This window comes from Hyla sarda, chromosome 8 (genome assembly GCF_029499605.1).
Source record: "Hyla sarda isolate aHylSar1 chromosome 8, aHylSar1.hap1, whole genome shotgun sequence".
NCBI lineage: Eukaryota > Metazoa > Chordata > Amphibia > Anura > Hylidae > Hyla > Hyla sarda.
The window spans coordinates 89774698-89787163 of record NC_079196.1 but is presented as its reverse complement, the minus strand read 5'-3'; the positions used below and the strand labels follow the sequence as shown (position 1 = coordinate 89787163).

General features: G+C 38.2%; 1 protein-coding gene across 11 annotated transcripts in view; it reads left to right on the top strand.

Moving 5' to 3' along the window:
- The window catches only part of MAP2 (microtubule associated protein 2), a 249525-nt gene that overhangs the window by 205758 nt on the left and 31301 nt on the right, over positions 1-12466 (top strand). For 6 of the 11 annotated variants that reach the window (XM_056535275.1, XM_056535273.1, XM_056535274.1 and 3 more), the window contains 2 exons: positions 4754-4831; positions 9095-9328. In XM_056535275.1, the coding sequence (XP_056391250.1) occupies positions 4754-4831; positions 9095-9328 (312 nt within the window). The remainder of the gene's footprint in view (positions 1-4753; positions 4832-9094; positions 9329-12466) is intronic. The other 5 variants (XM_056535281.1, XM_056535279.1, XM_056535278.1 and 2 more) reach the window with 1 other exon arrangement.

Here is a 12466-nt window from a genome sequence, read left to right as displayed (position 1 = left end):
ACCTGCACTATAGCCCAGGGTATTGCTTTTAGTGAAGGTGAACCTGCTGTCAGTTTCCCTTTAAAGTAAATTAGTTAATGGGATGGGGCCCATATTATAAATTTCATCTACACCCCTGCTTTATGGAATTAGGATTTCATAATTAAAGGGGTATTCCGGGCAAAAACATTTTATCCCCTATCCAAACCTCCAGGTTTCCGGGACTGGGGATGTGTCATCACGACACGCCCCATCCATTCATGTCTATGGGAGGGGGCGTGACGGCCGTCCCCAGTCCTAGAAACCTGGAGGTTTCCGAAACTGGAGATTCAGCACCCGCATAGAATGCGGGTGCTGCAAGGAGATCATGGGGTGTCTCAGCAGCAGGCCCCCTGCGATCAGACACTTTATCCCCTATGCTTTGGATAGGGGATAAAATATTTTTGGCTGGAATACCCCTTTAATGATTTTTCCTGTATTTGGTATGCAGTATTTTTATGCACCACCAATGTAAATTGTTGGTTGATTTTATACAGTTTTAAGCCTTTCTCTTGCTCTTCCAACTATGGTTTAACATATTCTAGCCATTTGCACACACAGTCTATATACCTCTTCATGCTTTGAAGATATTTTGTTATCAAGTAGTCTTCTAGTAGTACCAACAATGAATGGATCCAGCAGGTGCAGTTAAAAACATCTTTTTCTATTAAAGTGTCCATTCATTACAGAAAATCGCATAGCTGTTGGACACTTAGGCACCCTTCATCATAGCTCTTCTAGTAGTGCAGGAGGATGGGATAGTCAGGGAGAGGAAATTCAAGAAAGATGAGGTAGGAGGATCTTGGGATGGCTCTGAACAAGCATCTTGGCATTGAGATGAAAACATAACTTTTATCTCCAAGCAACATGAGATAAGTCCAGGACAATGATTTATGGAGTTGTCTAGAAAAATGATAAACTCAAGTTGGCAGCCCTGATGGTGAGAGTCCAGGAAGCACAGGGAAGCCACACAAAAGGGGTCCATGTGCCTGACCTTGTACTGTAAAATGATTGCTCTCATGCACTGTCCACATGGAAAGTCCTAATGTAGTTTTTCCATGTTGTCCTGTTTTTCATTGTATTATTATCCATATATATTCATTGATGCAGTTTAGAGGTGTTTTACCCCCATGCACTTCTATCCTCTATTCATTGGATAGTCCAAACTGAGTGTGGTGCTCCGCCATCTTCGACTCTCTTAAGACCAGTGTTTCCCAACCAGCTTGCCAGCGTGAGTGTTGTAATTTGTCAACAGGCACACTGGTCGGGAAACATTGCTTTGGACAATGAAAGGAGCATCAGTCAAGTCCTGTCCTCAAGAATGCAGGGGGTCCAATTGGTTGGATGCCCCATGTATTACTTATCCAGTGGATAGGGTGTACATGGTGTCAAAACCTTAAATAATTTACTTTATAGATTAGAACCTAAATGATTGATGGCCCTGTACATTACATAAATAGGCTCAGCAGAGGTGATCTTGTTTCCCTTCAGGCCAGCTACACTTGTCACACTTGGTATTCATGAGCCTGTTGTGTCTTGTGTCTTTTAGCACTTAAATATTTGTCTCTGTTATTGTGTGCCATATTAGAATTGCAGGTCTGATTCCCTTAAATGCATTCAAAAATAGTTTTACTTTTGGGAATTTGTTTAAGCAGATTTTCTAAAAAATCCTTTAAAGGCTAGCTTTACTGCCACTCAATGGAAAAATTATCTGGCACTGAATGCAAGTGACTGTGGAGTGGCACACACAGAGAAAATGGCTTTTTAAGTATTTTTTCTCTATAGGAGCAAAAGCTGAAAAATGATAATAGTAAGGCTGTGTGTTTATGTAAGACCATTGAGAGAATAATATTACCTTGTTATGCGATCGCCTGTGGGGCAGAATCAGAGAAACAGTAATATTTATAGGTATGAAACGAGAAGACGGGATGAAACTGTTATCCTGCACATAAGCCGACTTCAACATTTTTATTACTTACATTATCCTCAATATAAGGCAACATTAACATTGTTCTTAAAGGATTTAGTCAGCTGGTACAATAGCAAATTTCATCTTAGTTATAAGTCATAGCCAGATGATTCAGGTTATGCAAAAAAAACACAGTTGTTATGTGGAACTGGCCATGCAAACCTCAAATCCGCCAAAAGTCTACTGTGTAGCCCAATATATGCAAATGAATAGCACCTTGTGTTCATGCCTCCAAGTGTTTGCTCTGTGCTATTAAAATAGTTGTTTCGACCCTTTTTCTAAAAATATTGGCCCAGTTGATCTCCAGCCGGCAAACTCCCTCTAATGATCGTTGTTGAGAGCCTGCATGGGATATGGAGTATTGCAACCGGCCATTAAAATGAATATATAGTTGGCATAGGTTTATCAGAATGGATCTCCACTCTGAATCATGGAGTCCCTCAGTTTCATCATCTAGCTTATCAACAGGATTGTCTTGATAAGATAACCCTTTTAAAAGGGTATTGTTGCTGTGTTTGGATGCAATGGTAGTCTTCTCATTTGCCAAATAAAAAAATGGGAATAATCTTGTAATATACTTTATTTTTTAAAGTCCTCTTGGATTTTTTTTTATATATAGTGTAGCATAGGCTGTTATTAAACAATAAGGTAGATGCTCTTGTGTATGTCTCGTATATACCTATTTTAGTTGACCTGGCATGCTTGGGTTGTCTGCCACTTTTCTCCATCTTGCTAGTTATCTACTTTTATCATTTCCTAATACTGCCTACATTTCCAATGACGCAGTGACATAGAACGTCTGTCCCCTTACATTATAGAGCATCATATGAGATATAGCTTTAGCCTGTCTCCTTTTCTCCTTGTTAGCTTTTACACACAGGAGAGCAGTGTCACGCACACAACACATTGAAGAGCCAGGCAATGGAGTGTCATAACTCTTTCAGTTTATGGACTCACCTACTAGTAAATGTCACTGATTTTGTTGTCCTATAGAGATAGCAGTTTCATTCTGTAAATAAAGAGACCCCTTAGATCCCTCTTGGCAGCTCTCAGATTCCTCCCCGACCCAGACATCGGGCTAGGTAGGAAAAGGAGGAGTCTGGGAGCTCCCAGGAGGCATCGGATAGGTGATGATGTCATCCTACAGTTCACAGGAAGTCAGCTGATAAACCACTTCCCAAATATCTGGCAAGATACGGTATGGAAAATAAGTACCACACACTGTTTGAAGGGGCCTGTATTATTTTATGGATAATTGTTCATCTGTTTTTGACTTTTAAGTTGTTTTGCTAAAGGCAAGAGCCACCTATTGCTGTTGACAGATCCATATGTGTGTTCCTGTACATTTCAAAATCCAAATCTTGGTAAGCTGAGTACTTACAGAAAAACAGATGGATCTTACTTCTGCTGTATAATTTATTTAGAAAATGTTCTATTATGAAGAGCTGTGCGAGGGAACCCAAAATATGCATTTTCATTTGCAAATCTCCTCTGACAGTGACAATAACTACAGCATTGTTCATTATGCTGGCTCCTCCGTGTTCTTACATGTGAATTCAGAAAATGGATAAGGACTTTGCATGGCCAAAGATAAGTGACACGTGACACATTTTGTAACATAGCTCAAACAAACGTACCCTAAGGGTACGTACGCAGATTTGGTGCGCTGGGTTTGATGGGCAGGATTTTCAGCTGCAGATTTCAATGTAAACTAAATGACTGAGCTCAGCTTATAATCGGCAGTTACAAATCCTGCACATCAAATCTGCTCAGGATCCTGTATGTGTGAATAGACCCTAAAGGATTATTCTGAAAACCTAACTGCAGTGTGCTGCAAGGGTAAAATAACAAACTTACCTACCCACCTCACCAAGTCCAGTGTCATTGCTCCAGTCTACCCCCTCCCTAATAATGCGTTCTCCTTTTTCTGATAAATATGTTTCCAACCCATTGCAGTGTGTTCGGGAACATCATGGGTAGAGCAGGTGGGGGGAGGGAGTAAAAAGTGCTACTGATGCTAACTGGAGCAATACTGGACTGGGTAAAGTGAGTACACTCTAGTTTATTATTTTTCCTTTGAAGCATACTGTACTGAGGTTTTTCATTAAATCAAAACACTGTTTAAAAGGAAACCTGTAGTCACTTTAATTCTGCCATATACAAACAACCATATAATCAGAACTGGCAGGGGAGGGAGAAGCTGCCGGGGACCCGTCCCAATGACTTGTAGTTCAGGCAGCATAAAAGGGATGATAGGTTCCCTTTAAAGGGATTGTCCCATTTAGAAAAATAAGTCTAAACTGATGAATTATGTGAAATAAACATAAAATAAATGTGCAAACATTTCTGAAAATGTACGGTACTTCTTCAGAGATCCTACATTGCTTTGCTAACTGTTGCCCTTGGTTAAGACCCACTGAGGACCCACTAAAGTGGCTCACACATGCTCAGTTCAACTGCAGACTCCTGAAGGTAATGGCATTTATTCTCCACTGTGCATGTAAACAAGGGGGGTTTGGGGAAAGTGTGTGCTCTGTTCAGGGTCAGAGGTCAGAGAGGAAACCCAGAAATGATCAGAACGATCTATATTCAATGGTGATTTCTTTTTTTTTAAAGAAAAAACAGGTCTTCGAAGTGCAATCATACTGTAATTCTAACCTTCAGATGTTTTTTTTCTTTCGGATTAATAATATCTCTTCTATAGGTCTTTTATTTAATTTTTATATTTTTAGTTATTAACCAATATTTATTTACTCTCTTTTTTAGCTGTAGAAGATACAACCAATCTTCCTCCGTCGCCCCCTCCTTCACCAGCTTCAGAACAGATGGGAACAGTGGAGGAAGGTAAAGCCAAGTTGTTAGATGTGTCATGTGATTTTGGACATATAAAAAGGTTTATATATATACACATTTTTATTTTATTTAGCCCCTTATAAAGAAAAATGCTCTATATCTATGCATACATTGAATGTATCTTCACGAGATCTCATGCAGGAAAATCACTAAACCGAATTGGACCAACAAGAACTTAACTTCTTTGTACAGCAATTTCGCCATGTTTTCCTTCCCAAAACAAAAGTACTTTTCATTACATTAAAACAGAAAACAACATAGAAAACACAACTAATGTTTTCCAGACACCTTTAATAGTCCTAATCAGCTCCAAGTTACACTAGGAAGTTTTGGCATGGGAGTCAGAGAAGTCACCTTCTAGCCAAATTAACAGATTGCTGAAGTCGAATACGATCTGGACATTTTGGACTGATTAACCAGATCTTATTATATTTTTGGCAATATCAATATCAATGAGCATGGAAAATTTCGTTTTCTGTTCCAGTTCTTCAGTTCCCTTCAGGAAAACCACAACAACATGTCAGTGTCTCCATTTTCCCCTCTTCTCCCTAAAAAATATAATATTAACATCTAGTTTTGGCTCACCAGTTGTCCATCTTAAAGGGGTACTCCAGAGGAAATTTTTTTTCAAATCAACTGGTGCCAGGAAGTTATACAGATTTGTAAATAAAAATCTTAATACTTCAGGAACTGTCAACAGCAGGAGGGGTTCACTATGGGGATTTGCTCCTGCTCTGGATATTTTGTACTATCAGTCTACAGTGCAAAAGTAACCAAAAGTGTTTTGGCAAAAAGTGGTACCCTCGCAGTAGATGGCGAATGTTCTGTTCCCCTATGATACATGAAATCCTGGCTTTCTTCATCAGGAATGATGTTAAAGTGTCCCTTTCAGTAGAAGAAAACTTTTCACATGTTGCAGAGACACATCAAAGTTTTCATCAGTCAGGGTCCCTGGCTCACTGCAATCTCTGTGTTACTGCGGAGATCGACTCTTTATAATTCTCATCTCATGCAGTGAAACAGAGATTGCAGGGAGTGGAGAACATAAACATGTGCCTCTTCTGGCTCATTTTAGAACCAATTTTTGACATTGTCTCTCTCTAATGACATGGTCAATTTAAAGGGGTACTCCACCCCTAGACATCTTATCTCCTACCCAGCGGCGGGACCCCCGCATTCTACCATGCGGCACCCACCTGTAACTGCTTCCGGAACAGCTGGAGGCCCTCAGGCTAATACCATCCCGACCATGAGAACGGAAGATCGTGACATCACGACTCTGCCCCGTGTGACGTCACACCCGCCCTCTCAATGCAAGTCTATGGGAGGGGGCGTGACAGCAGTTACAGGTGGGTGCCGCATGGTACCCCCGCCATCAGACATCTTTTTCCCTATCCTTTGGATAGGGATAAGATGTCTAGGGGTGGAGTACCCCTTTAAGTCTAATATTTAATAGGGACCATACAGAAACCAAATATTCGTAACACAATAATGGCATTTATGATGTGTGTTTTTAGTATCCAGACTTTCAGAGTACCAGATTAAAATGAGGGTTTACCTCTCCATGGTATTTAAAGTGGCAGTCTAGTAGAGTTATTTATTGATAAAATAGACATGTTTTCTGAGCACCAAAAACATGAAAGGTCTGGCTTTGGCAGTTTATTTATTTTAGAAAGTTCTCTAGTAGGTTGTCCTGCTGTTGGTACCCCTATTGATCATGTGGGCAGTGGTAGGACACAGCAGGAAGCACAAAACGAAATCATTACATTGTTTATATGTTTAGTTTATATTGAGATCAACAGGTTGTTGATGTTGTCTTCATCCAGTTACCATTGTTTTATCTACGTAAAATGGTTCTTCCTACTTTCTCTTCTGTGTAATGACACGAGTTAGCATTTTTGGTGAGTTACCCTTAGCAACCAATCAGATCAATTCTTTCATTTTCCACAGGTCTTTTCAAAAATGAAAGAAGCAATCTGATTGGTTGCTACGGGCAACTCAGCAACTTTTCCACTGGACAGGTTTTGATAAATCTCCCCCTATATCTTTTGGAGCTTAGTTGAGTCCTATGTACAGCTGACTATACACGTTAGGTAGTTGGTGGGTTGGTAGTGTTTGAAGGGAGAAATAAAGGATCAGACACATTAAAATCCAATTTTTCTCTCTGTCGGGACCCATCATCTGTCTGGAGAGAGTTAGAAGGTCACCAAAGACTTTGTATGATAGGCTGGTCCTGCTAATATAATCTAATGTGTATAATACACATTACATAATTACACACAAACTGTTCCTTACTTGAAAAAATGATATTCTTGTTGCTGTGCAGACATGATAATGCGCTTTTTATTTTTGACGGATTTATGGAGACTTGAAAGTGTAATAAGAGTGCTTTCACATACCAGCACATGGCTATTTACTCCAGTATTATTTATTCATGTATATTCCCATCTAGACTTGTTCTCTCAGCACAGATAAGTGTTTATGGCTGTACATGCTGTAAGTCATAAATCTTAATGTTTTAGGCTAAAACAAGAAAACAATAAATATAATGTACAATGCAAATAGCAAACACATTGTACTAGAAAGAAATGGCTGACCTTTCTAATGAACAGTATTTATTTCAAGTTACAATAGCATTGAAGGTATATGGAAAGCCTGAATTTAATATAATATAACATAATATCTTAATAATATTACATTATATATTACTAATATATGTATATATATATATATATATATATATATATATATTATTATTATTATTTTTATTTTTTTTTTAATTATTATTATTATTATAATTTTTTTAAACATTTATTATGACACCCAGGTGTCCAAATGACCTGTGAATTTGCCGATAAGATCACAGCATATATTCACCCAAAATTACCTCTTGTAATGATTAAGAAAGGTAAAAAGCAAAGTTGGAGACCAACATAAGCTACAACATTATTAGGCCCCATTTCACATTTTGTTCTTTATTTGAAAAAGCTTCTGACATAAGCGCTAAATATGTCTATTCTATTCTTATTGTCAGACGAAGGCCAATAGAGTTTGCTTTTGTTTTTTTTTGTCTGGCTGGAACATGGTAGCATGCCACAAAAATCACGTAGACTACACTATTCAATGCCTCAGGATTCTTTAAACAAAACAAAAAAAATACCTCAAGAACCTACAGTCACGTTACCTTTTATTAATGAACACTATCACACGAGCTTTCAAAGACATTCAGGGACTTCCTTCCTCTCGTGTCATAACTTAACCCTAGAGTGGTGGTGCTGCTGACAACCACCAAATAAGTATTTTGCATTCAAATGTGTGTTGGGTGGCTGTCAGCAGTACCTCCTATCTGGAGGGAGTTCTGGACCACCTATCTGGATGGAGTTCTGGACCACCTATCTGGACGGAGTTCTGGACCATCTATCTAGAGGTTGTTCAGGTGGAGGTTACTTACTAGAGTTGCTGGCAAATCTCCAGTGATGTCATTGTCCATGTTTGGACATTTACCATATACAGACTGTCCATATATTTTCCCTGGGGCACACAGTGTATCTCACTGTATAACTTTACATGGGGCTATGTTGCAGCTTTCTTTTTGAGGTATACTGTACAACAGAAATCCTTCCAATGTACATCTCCAATGAAACTAATAGAAATGTGATATCAGTGGGGGACATCATTTGATAAAAGATAAAAGGTCACATAATGGAACTGACATATGACACATACTGTAGGTGACCAAATCAAATACTTTATTGACCCCTAAGATTGATCACATATATAGGATTGGAATATGTATGGACTGAGTAGGCTTTTTATGTGCTACAGAACCATTGCTCAACAAGGTTGGGATAAGATTTAGTGGAGACCCAAAGTGGTGTCATCCCATCTTGACTACATATCTTGCCCATCTTTGGTTTACAGAATGGAATGGACTTTTAGTATTAGTCAAATCTAAAGAGGTATAGGATATGCACAAAACATTAGTATATTTCGGACTGAGTTTTACTATTTCATATATTCATAGAAATACTCTTTACTCTGTAGTCTTCTTAATGTGATTTGGATTAAATCGTTTATGTCTATGCAATATAGTGATGGACATATTAAATGGGAAGTGCTGGTACAGTAATGAGTCCCTGCTCAATGTACGCACATGTGCATTCCGACTGATAAAAGTGCAGTGTCACTTGCATATTTTTCCTGTGAATGTTTTGTCTTTTCTCTCTGTGTTATCTTGTTTCTCAACCTCATAAGAAGAGAAAGTTAAGGGTCATCTGCCTGAGAAAGAAGAGGAGAAAGCTCAGGGGGGAGAAAGCAGATCTACTGAGTCCTCTATCGTGGGGCTAAGCAAGGTCCACTCAGATTCAGGATCCGATGTGACACAACATCACGAAGAAAATGTTATATGCGAAATAAGCGATGACAAAGTTATTGCAAAACATGAAATTGAATCGCCCACTGTTCTGTTGCCTTCCTTACTAGGGGAAGGTGTGTCCTTTGTAATATCTGCATGTAGCTGCCCCCCAATCCAAGCTCTTAAGTGCATATCCATGGCTGTTCCATTCTTACATGTCTTTATTATTATTGGCTTTGTCTTTCTGCTAAGCTGAATGCAATCTGTTATATATATGCCGAGCATTGAGAGCATTGATGATACCGTGTCCTTCCTCAGTAGCTGGCTGCAAGTTACTTTGCCATGATACAAATATGCTTTGCTGCTAAGCTGTTGCTTCATGTTAGTCTTCCTCTGCCATGTTAGACGTGTTTGCCAGTCACATTGCTGATAACTGTATAGCTCTCTGTTTTTTTAATTTTTTTTATTTAAGTTACTATTTCAATTGATTCTAACTATTTTCATGTATATATGCTCAGTCTCTAAAACTTGTTTTATCTCATTTGTTTATGTGTTGTTTTTTATTGCTTTGTTGACTTTTTTTTTCAGCAACTGCTATTTCCTACTTCTTTATAGCATGTCCTTTTCCATTCATTGCAGTCTGCGGCTGCTCATTAGAAAGCTATAAGTTAAACTGTGTGCCTTTTTATTGTTTCTTTGTTTTTTTTTTTGTTTGTATCTATGTTGTATTTACAGAGTTGTATGACCACATGACTTTTAAGAAAATATGAAATAAGGCAAATGTATATACAGACCTACAAGACAGGAAACAGCCCCACTGCCCTCTGTCATCTCCCATAGGAAATATAGTGATAGGACCTTCTAGATTTTAATATTTTATTGTTTGATAGAAAAAAAAACTGTTCTAGCTGTGACTAGCAGGTGCTTATTCTTCTCCATCTATAAAAATAACATATTAAGCCCAGCAAACCAGTCAGTTTATTGAAGAGTTGGGAATAGTAGATGATGGCCAAACAACAATCTATTCTATAGCCTATGGCTATTTAAGTAATTGCAGTGAGGATAGACTGAGACACCTGAAATATTTACAATAGGAGTAGGGGTATGTATGGAGAGTCTCCGCTAGATATTTCAGGAGAATTGCTCATGCTGAAGTTTATGAAAAATTCAGAAGTATAAGTGATGCTCTACTGGAAAGGAATAGGAAAGAGATCATCTAAGGGCTCTTCATGTTTACTGCTGCCCTTGTTTTTTAAAGAGCATAAGAAAGATTAACAAATTGGAGAAGGGGATAAGAATAGACACTTTTCTTTGTGACATTTTACAAGTGCAAATCTTCAAATGTCTAACTCCAGTCTTATTGCTAATCCTGCATACAGCGCATCACATTCATTTATCCTACTCTCCTCCGGAGTAATGCACTGCATACAGGTTTATATTACAGACATGTTCCTGATTCCACTTGGTAAGACAAAAGTTTGCTGTACATAGAACTGGAAGTATAATGGTGATATTGATCTGTCACTATGGAAATGCTGCCCTATCTATAGTTTCTAATGGAGCAAATGGGAATATCAACTTCCCGCTCGCTCGGAGCTAATGAGTCTGGAGGGCGGGCTTACTCAGTGATTGACAGCTTTCCTTATATGCACCCTGATACAGAGATATCTGCCAATCATTGAGTGTTACTGCCCCCAGACTCATAAGCTCAGAGCAAGCAAAGATTTATATAAATATAAGTTATAAGTATATATAGCTCCCCCTGCCAGCAGATGGAAAAGTGCAATTAAAGGGACAGATCTATTTTAAGGCCTCAGTATAGACAATTCAGTCTGTTGTAGGGCAACATCCTATCATTTTTAGACCTTTGGGCACATTTAGAAAAGGTCTTTTTGATTCTAAGTTATTTCTCACTATTTTCAATTCATTCTCAACATTTTAAAATAGCAATATTAGGATAATTATAGGGAAAATATTAACTCAAAACAAATGAGATATAATGTTTTTCTGATGTGTCTTTATTTGCTTTGATTTTATTTAATTTTTTTCACCTGCTACAGTGTAACCTGATTATTTATGGTATTATTGTTTAGTAGCACTTGTAAAGAAAATGATCTCAAGTTGGCTTTACACAAAAAGCTTTATAGATAAAACTGCTATAACAAGAAGTTTAAAGAAAATTGTTGACCATAACAAATTGTCACCTTACGTATTTCACCTGTGAAAAGGAAAGCTAAAATCAGATTGGATTCCACCAGTCAACTACCCTTAATGTGCATTTTAGCTAATGCAAGAATTTAAAATTTCGACACATTCTACAAAAGTTTACACCATGCTCCATTTTACAATTGTGCCATAATTTAAATGTAGTAGCTTCATGTGTGGGCTTTTTTCATTTTTATTGACCCCTGTGGGGTAAAAATAGAAATTTCATATGTAAAGCTGGTCATATAGTTCAGATAGCTCTCAGCTGAACACTCATTAGGCTGGCATCTATAGCTCCCGATCCCGAAACATACTTGCATACTAAGTTCATCAGAGCAGGCATCTATTCTGAATGGGGAGGGGAGAGTCAAGAGGCCACTATACACATACAGATAGTTGATTCTTCTGAAATCACCAGCATTAATCTAATGTGTATGGCCAGCTTAAAGGGGTACTCCCGTGGAAAACTTTTTTTTTTAAATCAACTGGTGCCAGAAAGTTAAACAGATTTATAAATTACTTCTATTAAAAAATCTTAATCCTTCCAATACATTTTATGGGCTGTATACTACAGAGGAAATGGTTTTCTTTTTGGATTTCTATGATGTCATAACCACACTGCTCTCTGCGGATCTCTGCTGTCCATTTTAGGAACTGTCCAGAGCAGCATATGTTTGCTATGGGGATTTTCTCCTGCTCTGGACAGTTCCAAAAATGGACAGCAGAGGTCAGCAGAGAGCACTGTGGTCATGACATCAGAGAAATCCAAAAATAAAAGCATTTCTTCTGTAGTATATAGCCCCTAAAAAGTACTGGAAGGATTAAGATTTTTTAATAGAAGCAATTTACAAATCTGTTTAACTTTCTGGCACCAGTTGATTTAAAAAAAAAAAAGTTTTCCACGGGAGTACCCCTCTAAAGCATTGCTGTCACTTGTATAAAAGATTGGATTATCGTCCAGACATATCGAAAGTTTTGATTGCACCTTGTCTCAGTCCTGAGACTTACTGCGTCCGTGAGTTATAGCCGGGTGAAACACTATGGAGCGCACTAGTCTGAGGGTGGCC